This window comes from Coregonus clupeaformis, chromosome 11 (genome assembly GCF_020615455.1).
Source record: "Coregonus clupeaformis isolate EN_2021a chromosome 11, ASM2061545v1, whole genome shotgun sequence".
Lineage (NCBI taxonomy): Eukaryota > Metazoa > Chordata > Actinopteri > Salmoniformes > Salmonidae > Coregonus > Coregonus clupeaformis.
Window position 1 is genome coordinate 9,277,208 of NC_059202.1, and position 20,242 is coordinate 9,297,449.

General features: G+C 43.2%; 2 protein-coding genes across 6 annotated transcripts in view; one reads left to right on the forward strand and one right to left on the reverse strand.

The window, feature by feature from the left end:
- LOC121576390 (GTPase HRas) overlaps nt 1-8,974 on the reverse strand; it is a 43,658-nt gene extending 34,684 nt beyond the window's left edge. Inside the window, exon 1 of the mRNA XM_041889487.2 lies at nt 8,652-8,974. The gene's annotated coding sequence lies outside the window, so the exon portion shown is untranslated. The remainder of the gene's footprint in view (nt 1-8,651) is intronic.
- A 358-nt stretch (nt 8,975-9,332) lies between these two features.
- Nucleotides 9,333-20,242, forward strand: part of LOC121576391 (leucine-rich repeat-containing protein 56) — a 29,587-nt gene continuing 18,677 nt past the window's right edge. For 2 of the 5 annotated variants that reach the window (XR_006002474.2, XR_006002475.1), the window contains exons 1-3: nt 9,333-9,412; nt 9,888-10,056; nt 19,821-19,882. Coding sequence is in view for 3 of the 5 variants with exons in the window: in XM_041889488.1 (XP_041745422.1) it covers nt 9,901-10,056 (156 nt within the window). In the remaining 2 variants the exon portion in view is untranslated. Of the gene's footprint in view, nt 9,413-9,508; nt 9,591-9,887; nt 10,057-19,820; nt 19,883-20,242 lie in introns of those variants that run through there. The other 3 variants (XM_041889488.1, XM_041889490.1, XM_041889489.1) reach the window with 2 other exon arrangements.

The window sequence follows — 20,242 nt, forward strand, 5'->3', positions numbered from 1 at the left end:
AGCATGACAATGCCACCAGCCATACTGCTCGTTCTGTGTGTGATTTCCTGCAAGACAGGAATGTCAGTGTTCTGCCATGGCCAGTGAAGAGCCCGGATCTCAATCCCATTGAGCACGTCTGGGACCTTGGGACCTGTTTAATCGGAGGGTGAGGGCTAGGGCCATTCCCCCCAGAAATGTCTGGGAACTTGCAGGTGCCTTGCTTGGTGGAAGAGTGGGGTAACATATCACAGAAAGAACTAGCAAATATGTTGCAGTCCATGAGGAGGAGATGCACTGCAGTACTTAATGCAGCTGGTGGACACACCAGATACTGTCTGTTACTTTTGATTTTGACCCCCCTTTGTTCAGGGACAAATTATTCAATTTCTGTTAGTCACATGTCTGTGGAACTTGTTGAGTTTGTCTCAGTTGTTGAATCTTGTTATGTTCATACAAATATTTACACGTTAAGTTTGCTGAAAATAAACGCAGTTGACAGTAAGAGGACGTTTCTTTTTTTGCTGAGTTTATATCATGCATAAAGGTCTCTACAGACATCACTCCATCGATCAACATACCTGCGTGGAGTCAGATCTTTTAGAGCAGTGCGAACTTTTGCCTTCCACACAGAGAGGAAGTCTGCCTTGTGTAGTGTATATCTACTAGGGGGCTTGGGGTGCCAGAGTAGTTTACCAAGCAAGAGGGTCCGAAGCACTCTGGCTGTAGCAAGTGACAACATTTGAACTTCCGGATCCGGTGTTATGTGCCTTTTGTTTACAAATACTAGCTAGTATGGTGTTCTACGCTTTTCGACACTACTTTTTAAGGATTTAACTAGTTACAGAAGCAAACATGTCTCTATACGAATTGGAAGACCTTGAATTGCTCTTACTACTCAGGAAGAGAAATAAAAACAAACAAGGGAGAAAATTGCTTTTTTGTCCACTGAACACTACAAGAAGGGACGAGCTTGCCCGTAGATAAGTGCTGCAGAAAGGCTGGCTGTGACCCTTCAGTTTTTGGCGAGTGGCAGCACACAAAGTATCGCAGTGAGTTATAAACTAGGAATCTCAACATTTTGTGCCATCGTCACGGAAGTGTGCCAGGATTTTGTTGCTTATCCCTCCATGGCAAAATGGGTTCCTCTGGGTGATGACTGTTTATATGTCATGTTGTGAGCGACACACTTGGATTCACTGTTTGGATTTGACTGTTTTTCTTATTCACACTTTACAAATCACAAAGCGTACTATAATGACAGTCACTTCATTCTCGTGTTGTTTTAGTTTGTCATATTCTTTTAAGGCTAGACCCACAAGACATGTATTTCATCTACATGGCCATGTACAACCTGGTGTTATGTGTAGTGGACTTTCAACCTTTCAATGAGGTCTTCCCTGCTATGGTATATTTGTGAGAATGACTGTCGAGCTGTAGACAATAAGGACAGACCCCCAAGACATTAACCTAATCTACAAGTACAAAGCAGTACAAGTTTACTGAGTGACTGATTAAGAAAACAATATTGTTTTCTGTCACAAGTACAAATAACCAGACAAAAACTTTTTCAGACCTTTTGCTAGATATTTATTTTTTCCCAGGTGACGATCACAAGAGGAAACATCACAAGAGGAAGTCGTAGACGGCACTTGCCGGACATAATGTCAGTGTCCAAAGGATTCTCCACTGTCATCCTCTTCCGGCCACTGAAGCTTGGTCGGGGAGGAGTTTGATGTAGTGCCAGGGCAGAGAGCGAGGGTGCACCTGGGTGGAGCATTGGGCGTTAGTGAGAGGGGCCGGGGGACGTGATGAACTAGGCCGGGGAGATGATGAATCAATGGGCGATGAACCACCTGCAGATGGGCCCTCTGGGCTCAGTTCTGTCTCTGGGCTGTCCACAATGCAATCCCCCTCCCAACACCTACAAGCAGATGATGAATACTTTAGAATACATTGCAAGCAATCTTAAAACATCTCCTTGGACTCCTTTGAGTTAAAATTCTCACTCAAAATAACTGATTTCATAAACATCTCAATCTAACTAGCGCACACACACAGTGTCTGTTTTCAGATGTTTGAACTAGCCCTGCTAATCATTATGATAACAAAACAGGCACAGGATATTTCAACTCACAATTTCTCCCATCCAGAAATGAGCTGATTTCACATGTTCTAACTAGGCCTGCTAAACATAAGATTAAAACACACTGTTCAAAAGTACTCAGCTGCATGACAAGAGTACATACCGTATCTGGCATATCGGCGTCTGTCTTACGATGATGTTTCACGTAAACACGAAGCCGCACTCCTCGTCTCCTTCACCTTTTTCTGATTGCAAACATACTAGTCCCGAATCGTACTACATTTTTCATTCATATCGGTAGCCGTGTTCCAATTTTGTGATATCTCCCTCCAGCTGTTATCTTTTACGTTCTTGTCCGAATACAATTGCATTGAAGGACTGTAGAGGTTATCAATTCGTCTCACCTCCTTTCACAGATGCTCCTCAAAACAGGACAGCCATATTTGCGCGTAGAAAATGTTGACTCCTGCAACTTTGAAAGTTTCTTCAAGTGCAGTCGCAAAAACCATCAAGTGCTTTGAGGAAACTGGCTCTCATGAAGACCGCCACAGGAAAGGAAGACCCAGAGTTACCTCTGCTGCAGAGGATAAGTTCATTAGAGTTACCAGCCTCAGAAATTGCAGCCCAAATAAATGCTTCACAGAGTTCAAGTAACAGACACATCTCAACATCAACTGTTCAGAGGAGACTGCGTGAATCAGGCCTTCATTGTCGAATTGCTGTAAAGAAACCACTGCTACAGGACACCAATAATTAGAAGAGAGTCCAAATTGGAGATTTTTGGTTCCAGCCACCGTGTCTTTGTGAAACGCAGAGTAGGTGAACGGATGATCTCTGCATGTGTGGTTCCCACCATGAAGCATGGAGGAGGAGGTGTGATGGTGCTTTGCTGGTGACATTGTCTGTGATTTATTTAGAATTCAAGGCACACTTAACCAGCATGGCTACCACAGCATTCTGCAGCGATACGCCATCCCATCTGGGTTGCGCTTAGTGGGACTATCATTAGTTTTTCAACAGGACAATGACCCAACACACCTCCAGGCTGTGTAAGGGCTATTTGACCAAGAAGGAGAGTGATGGAGTGCTGCATCAGATGACCTGGCCTCCACAATCCCCCAACCTCAACCCAATTGAGATGGTTTGGGATTACTTGGACCGCAGAGTGAAGGAAAAGCAGTCAACAAGTGCTCAGCATATGTAGAAACTCCTTTAAGACTATTGGAAAAGTATTCCAGGTGAAGCTGGTTGAGAGAATGCCAAGCGTGTGCAAAGCTGTCATCAAGGCAAAGGGTGGCTATTTGAAGAATCTCAAATATAAAATATATTTTGATTTGTTTAACACTTCTTTGGTTACTACATGATTCCATATGTGTTATTTCATAGTTCTGATGTCTTCACTATTATTGTACAATGTAGAAAATAGTAAAAATCAAGAAAAACCCTTGAATGAGTAGTTGTGTCCAAACTTTTGACTGTTACTGTATATATAAAATAAATGGCCCAATCATGATATCAGTGATCTTCAGGTTGGAAAATCGGCGCTCTAGAAAGAAGCCAGAGTTTCCGATTTGGAATTCTGTGTTGGATGCAGGCCCCCCCAGTGTCCGGTCTGGTACGTGGAGTCATGAGCACTGCTGGTCGGCTACTGCGTAGCAACCTAGCAGTGCCAAAAGCCCTGGACTGCCCTAGAAAGCCTAAGTAAATTACGATCGCCCGAATGTACCCCCAAAAATGTTGGTGGACGTTTTCGGATCTAAAATGTGTTTATAATCAAGTTCGATACCCACTGTGAATTATTTTAAAGTTCGCTACAATTCGAGATATTTAATTAAATAGCGATCCATTCTGACTACTACATTTGTCGTCATACAGGACCACGTGCTGACACAGCTGTTATTTGTCAATAACAGCTGGTGCACGATGTCTAATATTAAAGAAGTCTCAAGGTATTGCTCGCCTGAGGTAGAGTACCTCATGATAAGCTGTCGACCACACTATCTACCAAGAGAGTTCTCATCTATATTATTCGTAGCAGTCTATTTACCACCACAAATCGATGCTGGCACTAAGACCGCACTCAATGAGCTGTATAAGGCCATAAGAGATGATTGTCGACTACAGGGGAAAAAAAGAGGACTGAGCACGCCCCATTCTCATTGACGGGCTGTAGTGGAACAGGTTGTGAGCTTCAAGTTCCTTGGTGTCCACATCACCAACAAACTACCATGGTCCAAACACACCAAGACAGGAGACTGAAAAGATTTGGCATGGGTCCTCAGATCCTCAAAAGGTTCTACAGCTGCACCATTGAGAGCATCCTGACTGGTTGCATCACCGCCTGGTATGGCAACTGCTCGGCCTCCGACCGCAAGGCACTACAGAGGGTAGTGCGTACGGCCCAGTACATCACTGGGGTCAAGCTTCCTGCCATCCAGGACCTCTATACCAGGCGGTGTCAGAGGAAGGCCCTAGACTCAAGCCACCCTAGTCATAAACTGTTCTCTCTGCTACCGCACGGCAAGCGGTACCAGAGCGCCAAGTCTAGGTCCAAAAGGCTTCTTAACAGCTTCTACCCCCAAGCCATAAGACTCCTGAACAGCTAATCATGGCTACCCGGACTATTTGCACTGCCCCTGTAGCTCAGTTGGTAGAGCATGGCGTTTGCAACGCCAGGGTTGTGGGTTCTATAAAATAATGTATGCGCTAACTGTAAGTCGCTCTGGATAAGAGCGTCTGCTAAATGACTAAAATGTAAATGTAAATGTAATTTGATTTGAAGCAAACAAGAAAATGCTAATCCAGAAGCGGCGCTCCTAGTGGCCGGGGACTTTAATGCAGGCAAACTTAAATCAGTTTTACCTAATTTCTACCAGCATGTCACATGTGCAACCAGAGGGAAAAAAACTCTAGACCACCTTTACTCCACACACAGAGCTCTTCCTCGCCCTCCATTTGGCAAATCTGACCATAATTCTATCCTCCTGATTCCAGCTTACAAGCAAAAACTAAAGCAGGGAGTACCAGTGACTCGCTCAATACGGAAGTGGTCAGATGACGCGGATGTTTCGCTACAGGACTGTTTTGCTAGCACAGACTGGAATATGTTCCGTGATTCATCCAATTGCATTGAGGAGTATACCACCTCAGTCACCGGCTTCATCAATAAGTGCATCCACGACGTCGTCCCCACATTGACCTTACGTACATATTCCAACCAGAAGCCATGGATTACAGGCAACATCCGCACCGAGCTAAAGGCTAGAGCTGCCGCTTTCAAGGAGCGGGACACTAATCCGGACGCTTAGAAGAAATCCCGCTATGCCCTCAGACGAACCATCAAAGAGGCAAAGAGTCAATACAGGACTAAGTTTGAATCCTACTACACCGGCTCTGACGCTCGTCGGATGTGGTAGGGCTTGCAAACTATTACAGAATACAAAGGGAAACCCAGCCGCGAGCTGCCCAGTGACGCGAGCCTACCAGACGAGCTAAATGCCTTTTATGCTCGCTTCGAGGCAAACAACACTGAAGCATGCATGAGAGCACAAGCTGTTCCGGACGACTGTGTGTTCACACCCTCCGTAGCCGATGTGAATAAGACCTTTAAACAGGTCAACATTCACAAGGCCGCAGGGCCAGACGAATTACCAGGGCGTGTACTCAGAGCATGCGCTGACCAACTGGCAAGTGTCTTCACTGACATTTTCAACCTCTCCCTGACCAAGTCTGTAATACCCATGTTTCAAGCAGACCACCATAGTCCCTGTGCCCAAGAATGCGAAGGTAACCTGCCTAAATGACTACCGACCCGTAGCACTCACGTCGGTAGCCATGAAGTGCTTTGAAAGGCTGGTCTTGGCTCACAACACCATCATCCCGGAATCCCTAGACCCACTCCAATTCGTATACCGCCCCAACAGATCCACAGATGCTGCAATCTCAATCGCACCCCACACTGCCCTTTCCCACCTGGACAAAAGGAACACCTATGTGAGAATGCTGTTCATTGACTACAGCTCACTACAGCTGTGGTCCTCTGTAGCTCAATTGGTAGAGCATGGCGCTCGTAACGCCAGGGTAGTGGGTTCGATCCCCGGGACCACCCATACGTAAAAATGTATGCACACATGACTGTAAGTCGCTTTGGATAAAAGCGTCTGCTAAATGGCATATTATATTATTTATTATAGCTCAGCGTTCAACACCATAGCGCCCACAAAGCTCATCACTAAGCTAAGGACCCTGGGACTAAACACTTCCCTCTGCAACTGGATCCTGGACTTCCTGACGGGCCACCCCCAGGTGGTAAGGGTAGGCAACAACACATCTGCCACGCTGATCCTCAACACCGGGGCCCCTCAGGGGTGATTGCTTAGTCCCCTCCTGTACTTCCTGTTCACCCACGACTACGTGATGAGATGAGACAGCCTATAGGGAGGAGGCCAGGGACCTGGCAGTGTGGTGCCAGGACAACAACCTCTCCTCCAATGTGAGCAAGACAAAGGAAATTATCGTGGAATAGAGAAGGAAGGCCGAACAGGCCCCCATTAACATCGACTGAGCTGTAGTGGAGCGGGTCTAGAGTTTCAAGTTCCTTGGTGTCCACATCACCAACAAACTATCATGGTCCAAACACACCAAGACAGTCGTGAAGAAGGCACGACAACACCTTTTCCCCCTCAGGAGACTGAAAAGATTTGGCATGGGTCCCCAGATCCTCAAAAAGTTCTACAGCTGCACCATCGAGAGCATCCTGACCGGTTGCATCACTGCCTGGTATGGCAACTGCTTGGCATCCGACTATAAGGCGCTACAGAGGCGTACGGCCCAATACATCACTGGGGCCAAGCTTCCTGCCATCCAGGGCCTATATACTAGGCGGTGTCAGAGGAAGGCCCAAAAAACTGTCAAAGACTCCAGTCACCCAAGTCATAGACTGTTCTCTCTGCTACCGCACGGTAAGTGGTACCGAAGCGCCAAGTCTAGGTCCAAAAGGCTCCTTAACAGCTTTTACCCCCAAGACTGCTGAACAATTAATCAAATGGCCACCCGGGCTATTTATATTGACCACCCTCCCTCCCTCCCTTTGTTTTTACACTGCTGCTACTCACTGTTTATTGTCTATGCATACTTATTTTACCCCAACCTACACATACAAACTAGCTCGACTAACTTGTACCCCCGCACATTGACTTGGTACTGGTACCCCCGTATATAGCCCCGTTATTGTAATGTAATTTTATTGTGTTACTTAAGTTTATTTTGTAAATATTTTCTTAACTTTATTTCTTAACTGCATTGTTGGTTAAAGACTTGTAAGTAAGCATTTCACCGTGTTGTATTCGGCGCATGTGACAAATATAATTTCATTTGACCAATCACAGGCCGGCAGGCTATGAGGAGGGTCCATTAAACGCTCAGGCAGGACGAAAACGACAACATTGACCATGATCCTTTGCTAGGTACAGCCACTTTCACCATGATCCTTAGCGATTTTTTGGGTGCCATTCAGCAATATGGCTTGCTCAAATTCAAATTCATGCCTGTCGGGAAATTTCCATAGGAATACGTGGATGACGTCAGCGCTATCTACTTGTTTTATGGTGCTTTCAAGACAGGTCAAATCATGAGATCAGTTATTTTCAGGTCGGAAAGTCGCGCTCTAGAAAGATGCCCGAGTTTCCAACTTGGAATTCCGAGATGGATGACTGTTCAAAATGATTTTCCGAGTTCCCAGTTGTCTTATATGCAATTTAGTGTCAGATTTCCCGGTTGTTTTGAACGCTGCATTAATGCCTATAGTATGATGAAAATTCAAAAATATTTTTCACAGCCGGAGGTAGTTTTTTTCCCGAGTTCCCGGTTGTCTTGAACGCGGCATAACCTACTGTCTCTAGCCTAGAATTAAGTTATTCCTGGACCATGACCAAGCACGTCGGAGTGGAATCGCGTCCTTATCAAACGCCTAGTAATGGAATGCAACTTCCGCAGTGCTCCAATTCGGTTTTCACTGTGACTGGGCGTCACCCGTGTCTGTGTGGTCTACAAACTACAGACGCTGGGCGGCTGTGGAGCGCTCATTGACTGGCCATAACATACCAAAAAAAATGGCAACAGCTTAACACATTAATTTCTTCACAATGACAATGAAAATGTGCCTTCCATGGTTTAGTTTACATATCAGCATTTAATTATCCTCCCCTGTCCGTGAAGTTTAGGCGGCGAGGCGGGATTTAGCCTACGAGCCTACTAACTAAATATAGCCTATATTTGATAAAATAGTGGTAAACACAAATTCTATACCAATATGTTGAATCAATGATCACGTAAATAGCAGTTTGTTTGGCAAAACGTTAGGCTACACTTCCCAATGTTGTGCTTGCCAACGAGATTCAGCCTGATGCAGGCGTGAATAATGTCGTTAAAACAAAAAATGTAAAGGTGCAGTGGTTGCCGTGTGAACGAGCTGTATACAGTTGTAGCACATTTTGGTCCCCTGGTCAATGCACAAACAACGTTGAGCGACACATTTCAAAAAGCATACATTTGTGTAACAGATTAAAAATGTGCACGGAATACTTACAATAATCAGAGCTCTACTCTAATTATCAAGAGGACGAGGTGGTATACTGGAAACAATGTTTCAACTCAGTATCTTCTGGGCGTTCCAAGCATAGAAATCCAAATGGTGTTTCCTCAACGAATGTCTCAACAGTTTTCGACAACAGAAATGTATGTTGCTATTCCAGACATTGTTATTTTTAAGTTAAATTTCTCAAAGCATTCGTTCAGTGTTGTACCCGAGGTTAGCACACGGCGAACAATGTGCTTCGAATAGGGAGAGGAGACTGTTAGAGCCCACGCCCAGCCCCGTATGAACCGCCCCGGCGAGAACAGTTCAGTTGCCTGTTTTGACCATCGTTAGTTAGCACATTGGGCGGTTTCCGTATAACTGCAAAATATAAAGGGGCAGTGTGGGCATACATCATTACAACTACAAATTCCGTAGTAGCCTAGCTTAATGTGATTTATGCATTAAACATTTTCGAACCTTAGCCCAGGCATAGATAAAGTCAACCTAGGAGCTTTAGTATTTTATTTTTAATATTAATGTGTGGCTGAATGTGTAGACTAAAATGTGCGGTAACTTATCATCGTAGTGTTGTTATCGATCATGCAATAAATAAATACACTTTAGACTACATATCCCAAGGGGCAAAGCCCATTTTATTACCGTATCCAGGAAGTAATTTGCTGTTTTCAAGCAAACTTGTGCGTGTCTTTGCAAATGCTCTCTGAAGAATGTGCACTTCATACATTTACTAATGTAGCTAGCTATCTAAGGTAAGATAAAATACGACATTGTTATTGGATAACTAAAATGAAGAGTTATTTGTGATTCCATTTTGACTTTTAAATTAATTTGTTATCTGCAGCCAATCAACACGTCAACAAACTTGTATAAGATTGAGATGTTAGCCAGCTTGTTTTCATACTGCTAACTGTCTAACCAAATAACCAGGTAACAACCAGATAAGCTACTTCTTCTGACAATATACCTCAGATAAAATGTATTGTTTAGGAATTGATGCAACAAGTACTTTAGATACATCAGTAGAAGTGGTGCTAGCTAGCAATTACAAATATTATATGCTTTATTTTTTTATTTTTAGTAACTTAGCTATATTTGTCAATGGTTTCCATTGCTGTTACAGTAACCACATCGCACTCATTTACACATACTAGCCATCTCACACACAGAAATATGTTGACGCTTTCACTAACATATTATTATTCACCTTTATTTGATTGCTTCCAGGTGTCTGTGAGTGATGAGTTGTTCTCAGGACTCTGTGCCTTTGGCGCGGCCGGGCACAGAGAAGGTACTGGTGACTGAGCTGACTGGGTCAAGTCAGATGAACTCAACCTCTGCTGCTTACGAGGACTCTGACATGCTGGTGGAACTCTACCTCTCTCCAGAAAAGCTGGTAAGGCTCTTATTGGTAATGGATGTGTGGCCCTTTATAGGCTATTTATGGATATGGAAGCATGCTTCTTCACTAAATGTAGTGCATTGAAACAATTCTGTAATTGTAGTTTGCACAAAATCTATACACTCCTATATTCGTATGCATTTAAAGGATGCTTGAAAGAACAAGAATGTGACTCCACAAATGAGCTATGACTCCTATGCGAGACTGTTCTTAAATCCATTAACATGCTCCATGACCTTGATTGCTGAGTGGACATATGGGGGGGATATTCATAAAAGTGTCACTAGCATCAGAGGTTGATGAATGGTACACTGGACACTCAGGGTGTAGGCCTAAGCATGGCATTAGAGAAAATAAATGACACACAGCCTCGGTCTGTGTAGAAGTCTTCATATTCAATACCCTGATAAACAATAAGGCTAACATCAATACGATAACGTTTTTTTTGTAATCTCTCCTTGCAGTGTATGTTTTTTAAATGGTTTTATCAAAATGATAAAACAAACACTCTTTGCCCTTTCCGTCAGCATCACTGTTGGAATTACTTGGTAGGCTAGTTTATAAATGAAGCTGTGGTGCGGTTCCCTGGTGGGAAACGCTATTAGCCTCTTCATTGAAATTGATCTCTGGAAAGGAGGAGACAGCTGGGTGCAACTACTGAGAGCTGGCCATTAAAGCTTTTGGGGAGGTTTTGATTTATCTCTGGTGTCTGTGCATCGTTCTGATTATTCTAAGCCAAAAGGCATGCGGCGCAAACACTCCCATCCATAATCATCTGTGGTGTTAAAGGCCCAGTGCAGCCAAAAGCTTCATTTTCTTGTGTTTATATATATATATTTGGCAATTCCATGGTCACATCACCATGCAGCAAATTAGTTAATAGAACAATAAGAAAGAGTTCCAAACCTCTCTGCCAATAACAGCTAGTTTTCCGTTTTCCCCTCCCCACTCAGTCTTAGCAAAATTCTTGCTTGAGTAATAGCTCTTTGCTAAGAAGCTATTTTTGTTTATTTGACCATTTAACTTTAAAACAATCACAGTAAGGTACTTAATTGTTACCCAGAAATTATTTATTTGATATTGAGATATAAACGGCTGCATTGGACCTTTAACCTAGAGCCTGACTGCCTCCTCCAGTAACAGACAGACAATAGACACAGTCACTTGGATTACATTTTACATTTTAGTCATTTAGCAGACGCTCTTATCCAGAGCGACTTAGTTAGTGAGTGCATACATTTTCATAATGGCCCCCCGTGGGAATCGAACCCACAACCCTGGCGTTGCAAGCGCCATGCTCTACCAACTGAGCTACACAGGATCTCTTTTACTTTTTCACGAGTAGAATTTTGAATGTTTTCATTGCCTGTTTGATGCCAAAAGCAAGAATAATTACTGAAAACGCACATACATTCTTCTTTTAGATTTTTTAAAATATATTTTTTAAATGTAGGGGTAGATCAGCTTTAATATTGCAGATTGTGGCTTCCATCAATGTAATTGTCTGCATCATTTCCAATCCACCATACATATTTTTGATGTATATATATTTGATAAATATAAAGTACCAGACAAAAGTTTGGACACACCTACTCATTCAAGGGTTTTTCTTTTATTTTTTTACTATTTTTTACATTGTAGAATAATAGTGAAGACATCAAAACTATGAAATGACACATATGGAATCATGTAGTAACCAAAAAAGTGTTAAACACATATATTTTATATTTGAGGTTCTTCAAATAGCCACCCTTTGCCTTGATGACAGCTTTGCACACTTGGCATTCTCTCAACCAGCTTCATGAGGTAGTCACCTGGAATGCATTTCAATAAAACAGGTGTACCTTCTTAAAAGTTAATTTGTGAAATTTCTTTCCTTCTTAATGCGTTTGAGCCAATCAGTTGTGTTGTGACAAGGTATACAGAAGATAGCCCTATTTGGTAAAAGACCAAGTCCATATTATGGCCTGAACAGCTCAAATAAGCAAAGAGAACCAACGACAGTCCATCTTTACGTTAAGACATGAAGGTCAGTCAATACGGAAAATGTCAAGAACTTTGAAAGTGTCTTCAAGTGCAGTCGCAAAAACCATCAAGCGCTATGATGAAACTGCCTCTCACGTGGACTGCCACAGGAATGGAAGACCCAGATTTACCTCTGCTGCAGAGGATAAGTTCATTAGAGTTACCAGCCTCAGAAATTGCAGACCAAATACATGCTTCAGAGTTCAAGTAACAGACACATCTCAACATCAACTGTTCAGAGGAGACTGTGTGAATCAGGCCTTCATGGTCGATTTGCTGCAAAGAAACCACTACTAAAGGACACCAATAATAAGAAGAGACTTGCTTGGGCCAAGAAACACGAGCAATGGACATTAGACCGGTGGAAATGTGTCCTTTGGTCTGGAGTCCAAATTTGAGATTTTTAGTTCCAACCGCCGTGGCTTTGTGAGACGCAGTGTGGGTGAAATGATGACATCCGCATGTGTATTTCCCACCGTAAAGCATGGAGGAGGAGGTGTTAGGGTGTGGGGGTGCTTTGTTGGTGACACGTCCTGTGATTTATTTAGAATTCAAGGCACACTTAACCAGCATGGCTACCACAGCATTCTGCAGCGATACGCCATCCCATCTGGTTTGGGTTTAGTGGGACTATCATTTGTTTTTCAACAGGACAATGACCCAACACACCACCAGGCTGTGTAAGGGCTATTTTATCAAGGAGAGTGATGGACTGCTGCATCAGATGACCAGGCCCCCGACCTCAACCCAATTGAGATGGTTTGGGATGAGTCAGACCGCAGAATGAAGGAAAAGCAGCCAACAAGTGCTCAGCATATGTGGGAACTCCTTCAATACTGTTGGAAAAGCATTCCAGGTGAAGCTGGTTGAGAGAATGCCAAGAGTGTGCAAAGCTGTCATCAAGGCAAAGGGTGGCTATTTGAAGAATCTCAAATATAAAATATATTTTGATTTGTTTAACACATTTTTGGTTACTACATGTTTCAATATGTATTATTTCATAGTTTTGATTTCTTCACTATTATTGTACAATGTAAAAATAAAGAAAAACCCTTGAATGAGTAGGTGTGTCCAAACTTTTGACTGGTAGTATATATATACAGTGAGGGAAAAAAAGTATTTGATCCCCTGCTGATTTTGTACATTTGCCCACTGACAAAGAAATGATCAGTCTAAAATTTTAATGGTAGGTTTATTTGAACAGTGAGAGACAGAATAACAACAAAAAAATCCAGAAAAACGCATGTTAAAAATGTTATACATTTATTTGCATTTTAATGAGGGCAAAGTAAGTATTTGACCCCTCTACAAAACATGACTTAGTACTTGGTGGCAAAACCCTTGTTGGCAATCACAGAGGTCAGACGTTTCTTGTAGTTGGCCACCAGGTTTGCACACATCTCAGGAGGGATTTTGTCCCACTCCTCTTTGCAGATCTTCTCCAAGTCATTAAGGTTTCGAGGCTGACGTTTGGCAACTCGAACCTTCAGCTCCCTCCACAGATTTTCTATGGGATTAAGGTCTGGAGACTGGCTAGGCCACTCCAGGACCTTAATGTGCTTCTTCTTGAGCCACTCCTTTGTTGCCTTGGCCATGTGTTTTGGGTCATTGTCATGCTGGAATACCCATTTTCAATGCCCTGGCTGAGGGAAGGAGGTTCTCACCCAAGATTTGACGGTACATGGCCCCGTCCATCGTCCCTTTGATGCAGTGAAGTTGTCCTGTCCCCTTAGCAGAAAAACACCCCCAAAGCATAATGTTTCCACCTCCATGTTTGACGGTGGGGATGGTGTTCTTGGGGTCATAGGCAGCATTCCTCCTCCTCCAAACACGGCGAGTTGAGTTGATGCCAAAGAGCTCCATTTTGGTCTCATCTGACCACAACACTTTCACCCAGTTCTCCTCTGAATCATTCAGATGTTCATTGGCAAACTTCAGACGGGCATGTATATGTGCTTTCTTGAGCAGGGGGACCTTGCGGGCACTGCAGGATTTCAGTCCTTCACGGCGTAGTGTGTTACCAATTGTTTTCTTGGTGACTATGGTCCCAGCTGCCTTGAGATCATTGACAAGATCCTCCTGTGTAGTTCTGGGCTGATTCCTCACCGTTCTCATGATCATTGCAACTCCACGAGGTGAGATCTTGCATGGAGCCCCAGGCCGAGGGAGATTTACATTCTTTTGTGTTTCTTCCATTTGCAAATAATCACACCAACTGTTGTCACCTTCTCACCAAGCTGCTTGGCGATGGTCTTGTAGCCCATTCCAGCCTTGTGTAGGTCTACAATCTTGTCCCTGACATCCTTGGAGAGCTCTTTGGTCTTGGCCATGGTGGAGAGTTTGGAATCTGATTGATTGATTGCTTCTGTGGACAGGTGTCTTTTATACAGGTAACAAGCTGAGATTAGGAGCACTCCCTTTAAGAGTGTGCTCCTAATCTCAGCTCGTTACCTGTATAAAAGACACCTGGGAGCCAGAAATCTTTCTGATTGAGAGAGGGTCAAATACTTATTTCCCTCATTTAAAATGCAAATCAATTTATAACATTTTTGACATGCGTTTTATGGATTTTTGTTGTTGTTATTCTGTCTCTCACTGTTCAAATAAATCTACCATTAAAATTATAGACTGATCATTTCTTTGTCAGTTGGCAAACGTACAAAATCAGCAGGGGATCAAATACTTTTTTTCCCTCACTGTAGATATTATATTCCTTCTCTTTTAACCAGGTAAATACTGATCGTCTTTCATTATCTGTTTAGCCATTACAATTATAACATGATAAAGAAGAATCTGGACCAATAGGAGTGACATTTTTGGAGAAAGTGGACCCCTGCCTATTGGCGGATCCATTTGTGGTTTTCAGGTGAGAAAGGAGTTGGGGGCAGTTGAATCAGTCAAAGTAACCTGTAGTGGACTTGTGATATTTGTTTGTGTTTCTTCTGACCAGAGGGAGCGGGCGCTCCGTGTTACGCAACTTGGGTCAAGATCTGTTTCTTGCTTTGCTCATAGGAACAGGGAACCATTGTAAGGGGTGATTTCTGGGGTAGCGTTAAGTGTGGAGGTGGAGCCATTGAAGTAAAATTCCTGGTGTTTGTGATGCCCGCCGTTTGGTGTGACGCCCGCCGTTTGGTGCGACGCAGACCCGGTGCGGAGCGTGGTAAAACAAGAGGAGTCATTGTCAGTCCTTTTGAGTTTTGAGTCTCTACCAGACAAAGTAATGTTAGGATATATCAGTTATCTTGTTAGAGCTTTTGTACAGATTCAGAATCCACTGCGTAGTTTCAGGTGCAATGTTTCAGCAGTGTGTAGGAGGGAGATGTGGGACATGTGCAGCAGGGCATGGGACAGAGGATTGTGTAGTTTCGGTGGATAAAGTTGTGTGTGTGTCAACTGTAGGGGTGCTCATGTTGCTGGGGATCTGAAGTGTCCGGTGCGAGAGAGGCAGGTTGAAGTGGCCAGAGTCAGAGTAGTGCAGAGGCTGTCGTATGCTGAGGCAGTGAAGAAAAAGGAGGAGGATGGGTCAAGGGTGAGGGATCCTGAGAGGACCCCAGTGAGTAGTATATTTATGCCAGCACAGAGGGATAGGGCAACAAGTGAGTTATGCTTCAGTAAGGTTGCCTTCTTAGCGTTCATAGCAATGGCTATCAACTGTACCGCAGAAATGGAATGTAAATCACAGCGAATAGATGTTGTGGTGGCAGCTGCAGAGAAGTATTTGGGTATACGAGATTTGACTTCAGAAGAGTTACAGGGTGTGTTGAGGGGTGGTGTCCTGTCCTCCCAGACCGTCAAAGTAGTGGAATGGGTTAGTGGGTTTTTAATGAGTGTAGGTGGCAGCTGCAGAGAAGTACCTGGGTGTATGAGATTTGAATGCAGAAGAGTTAATGGGGTGATGATTTTTATTTTTATGAAATAGTGGTGTATATAGGTGTAGGGTTAGTTGGTGGTGCAAGTTTTTCCTTTTAGGAACAGGAATAATGAAGATAATTTAATGTAGGTCGGCCGTGACTGGCCTCACAATTTAGTATAGTAGGTGGCGGTGTATGCACCTTTTAAGATGGATGCGATCCGCCAACCCAATGCCAAAGAAGAAGAAGGTGTGGTTACGGAGTTAATTAAGCAATTAACATCCATAATGCTAGGGTCATGTATGAAAATGCTGGGCAGGCCATTATTTAGGCTACTATGGCTAGGCCCCCATAGGATAACAATGCCCCCATCCACAGGGCACGAGTGGTCACTGAATGGTTTGATGAGCATGAAAACGATGTAAACCATTTGCCATAGCCTTTTCAGTTACCAGATCTCAACCCAATTGAACACTTATGGGAGATTCTGAAGTGGCGCCTGAGACAGCGTTTTCCGCCACCATCAACAAAACACCAAATGATGGAATTTCTCATGGAAGAATGATGTTGCATCTCTCCAATAGAATTCCAGACACTTGTAGAATCTATGCCAAGGTGCATTGAAGCTCTTCTGGCTCATAGTGGCCCAACGCCCTATTAAAACACTTTATGTTGGCATTTCCTTTATTTTGGACGTTACTTGTAAATACAGTGAGCTCCAAAAGTATTGGGACAGTGACACATTTAGTTGGAATCATTTGCTGTTTGTTTTGGTTGTGGTTCAGATTATTTTGTGTCCAATAGAAATGAATGGTAAATAATGTATTGTGTTATTTTGGAGTCACTTTTTTTGTAAATAAGAATATAATATGTTTCTAAACACTTCTATATTAAATGTGGATGCTACCATGATTACAGTGCTGAAGTACAGAGCCAAAACAACAAAAAATGTGTCACTGTCCCAATGCTTTTGGAGCTCACTGTATTTTTGCATGCATTATTTGCAATTATAGGGGACTATGTACTGTATATTTTACTGTATATGAGGTTTATGTGTACAGTACTGTATGTGAATCCTTGTTTTAATCAAACATGAAGTGGGCATTATGCAATACCTACTGTAAGTGTGAAAATGTATAGTGTTGACAGACGAGTTCATATTATGTGTAATGACTCATAGTAGAGATACATTAAGACAATCACAATCTACACAGACATGGTTTCCTGTTAGACAGATAAAGGCCAGACAAAAAACATACCGTAGCTGTATGACGCACACAACCAGGGGCTGGAACCGGTTCAGGGAACAAAACAGAAAACCGGAAACAGAATCAGAACCGGGAACGAAAGTGATCAGTTCCAGAACAGAAACATTATTTTAAAAGCATGGGAACTGGTTAATAACGTTATTTTACATTTCGGGAATTTTTTCCAGTCCCAACACAAATATGCAACAAAGCGCCTATGCAATGCCCCCACTCTCACTCAGAAACTTATTCCAGTGTCTGCCTGCCTGCCAGCTGAAAATCTTTGCCAGTGTATGTGTGTAGGCTACCTGCCCCTCCCCCTCCGAAGCATAGTTTACTGTAAGCTACTGACGTAACAAGCGTGATTCGGAAATTAGGGACAGAGATTTAATTAGAGTAAAATGGATTAACTTTTTCAATGCTAGTTAAGGATACTATAGTTATCACATTTCACATTGGATTTATTAACTACATAAAGCTAAGACGTGATTTTATTTTAATTCTGGTGCCACTCTGCACACACAAGCTTGTTAGCTAGCTAGCTAGCAACTCTCTAAAATAAGCCAACTCTCTAAAGTTCAAAGACATTTAAAGTTCCTTCATTGAAGCCACTCCTCCGTAGGTATAATTCTGTGAGCATCTCGCGCCCTACACTTGTCTGTCCAATGCATGTAAATAGCTTTCCCGCTCCATAGCAAGCTGCTCTATCCGCACTGATTGGTTATGTAATTTAATGTTGAGGTAAAAATTCAAAAGGAATGTCAATTTCAGAGGTTTAAAAAGGAACCGTTATTATTTTTGGGGTTCGAACTGGTTCAGAACTTTATTTTGCTGGTCAGAACAGTGGAACGGAATGGAAAAAATAATGGTTCTGTTCAGAACGAAACGATTGGAAAATAATTCTGGTTCCAACCCCTGTACAAAACAGAACATGCCAAATTCACCATCAGGTTTGTACTGTACCATAGCTCTCTCACTGAGAACAACTTCCTCCAACTCTTCTCACTGCTTTAAAAGATAAGGACAGAAAGAACCGCACCATCATGCTCACCTACAGTGGGGAAAAAAGTATTTAGTCAGCCACCAATTGTGCAAGTTCTCCCACTTAAAAATATGAGAGAGGCCTGTAATTTTCATCATAAGTACACGTCAACTATGACAGACAAAATGAGATTTTTTCTCCAAAAAATCACATTGTAGGATTTTTTATGAATTTATTTGCAAATTATGGTGGAAAATAAGTATTTGGTCAATAACAAAAGTTTCTCAATACTTTGTTATATACCCTTTGTTGGCAATGACACAGGTCAAACGTTTTCTGTAAGTCTTCACAAGGTTTTCACACACTGTTGCTGGTATTTTGGCCCATTCCTCCATGCAGATCTCCTCTAGAGCAGTGATGTTTTGGGGCTGTCGCTGGGCAACACAGACTTTCAACTCCCTCCAAAGATTTTCTATGGGGTTGAGATCTGGAGACTGGCTAGGCCACTCCAGGACCTTGAAATGCTTCTTACGAAGCCACTCCTTCGTTGCCCGGGCGTTGTGTTTGGGATCATTGTCATGCTGAAAGACCCAGCCACGTTTCATCTTCAATGCCCTTGCTGATGGAAGGAGGTTTTCACTCAAAATCTCACGATACATGGCCCCATTCATTCTTTCCTTTACACGGATCAGTCGTCCTGGTCCCTTTGCAGAAAAACAGCCCCAAAGCATGATGTTTCCACCCCCATGCTTCACAGTAGGTATGGTGTTCTTTGGATGCAACTCAGCATTCTTTGTCCTCCAAACATGACGAGTTGAGTTTTTACCAAAAAGTTATATTTTGGTTTCATCTGACCATATGACATTCTCCCAATCCTCTTCTGGATCATCCAAATGCACTCTAGCAAACTTCAGACGGGCCTGGACATGTACTGGCTTAAGCAGGGGGGACACGTCTGGCACTGCAGGATTTGAGTCCCTGGCGGTGTAGTGTGTTACTGATGGTAGGCTTTGTTACTTTGGTCCCAGCTCTCTGCAGGTCATTCACTAGGTCCCCCCGTGTGGTTCTGGGATTTTTGCTCACCGTTCTTGTGATCATTTTGACCCCACGGGGTGAGATCTTGCGTGGAGCCCCAGATCGAGGGAGATTATCAGTGGTCTTGTATGTCTTCCATTTCCTAATAATTGCTCCCACAGTTGATTTCTTCAAACCAAGCTGCTTACCTATTGCAGATTCAGTCTTCCCAGCCTGGTGCAGGTCTACAATTTTGTTTCTCAATTTGTCAGTCATAGTTGACGTGTACCTATGATGAAAATTACAGGCCTCTCTCATCTTTTTAAGTGGGAGAACTTGCACAATTGGTGGCTGACTAAATACTTTTTTTCCCCACTGTATGTCCTTAAGAAAACCTAAATTGCACAACGTGTGCGGACATGACGGAAGTTTGTCTGCACAGGGGTGAATCACGCCTGGCTAGCAGCACTAGCAGCAGACTCTCTCTCGCTCCGCTAATGAATGGAGTTTATAGGTCTGTTAAGGCGTGGCTGGGAGAGAGCCAGCCAGTTGTTTAAGACCCAATTGAATCAAGTCATCGGCCCTCTGTGACGTGTGAGGAACGTCTCTCTATATCTCTCTCTTTATCTTATCTTGCAGGTGCCTACTTGCCCAAGTTGTTGCAGCTGTGGTATTAACAACAGTATGATAACGTCAGTGAGGTAAGCGGAAAGTCCCACTCTATATTGCTTGGTCTCTGTCTCTATATGTCTATTGCAGTTATGTGTTGGAATTTTCTGTTACTTCTGTTTGACTGGGTAAAACAAAGCACTTTCTGCTCTGAATACTACAAACACTACTACTAGCAGTAGCTAACAGTAAAAAGGCAGGTAGCCCTAGATGCTCCATCCCTATGATAGGGGACAGAGTAGGAGACCCACTGTGTGTGGGTTTCCCATCCTCCCACAAAGAGAGCTGTAATTGGAACCAGAGCTAGTGTCGTCCCATGGGGATCTCTGTCACGCTTCACCGTGACCTGGCTGTCTGCATCAGGAAAGGTCCAGAAGCAGAAGGCTCTGGAG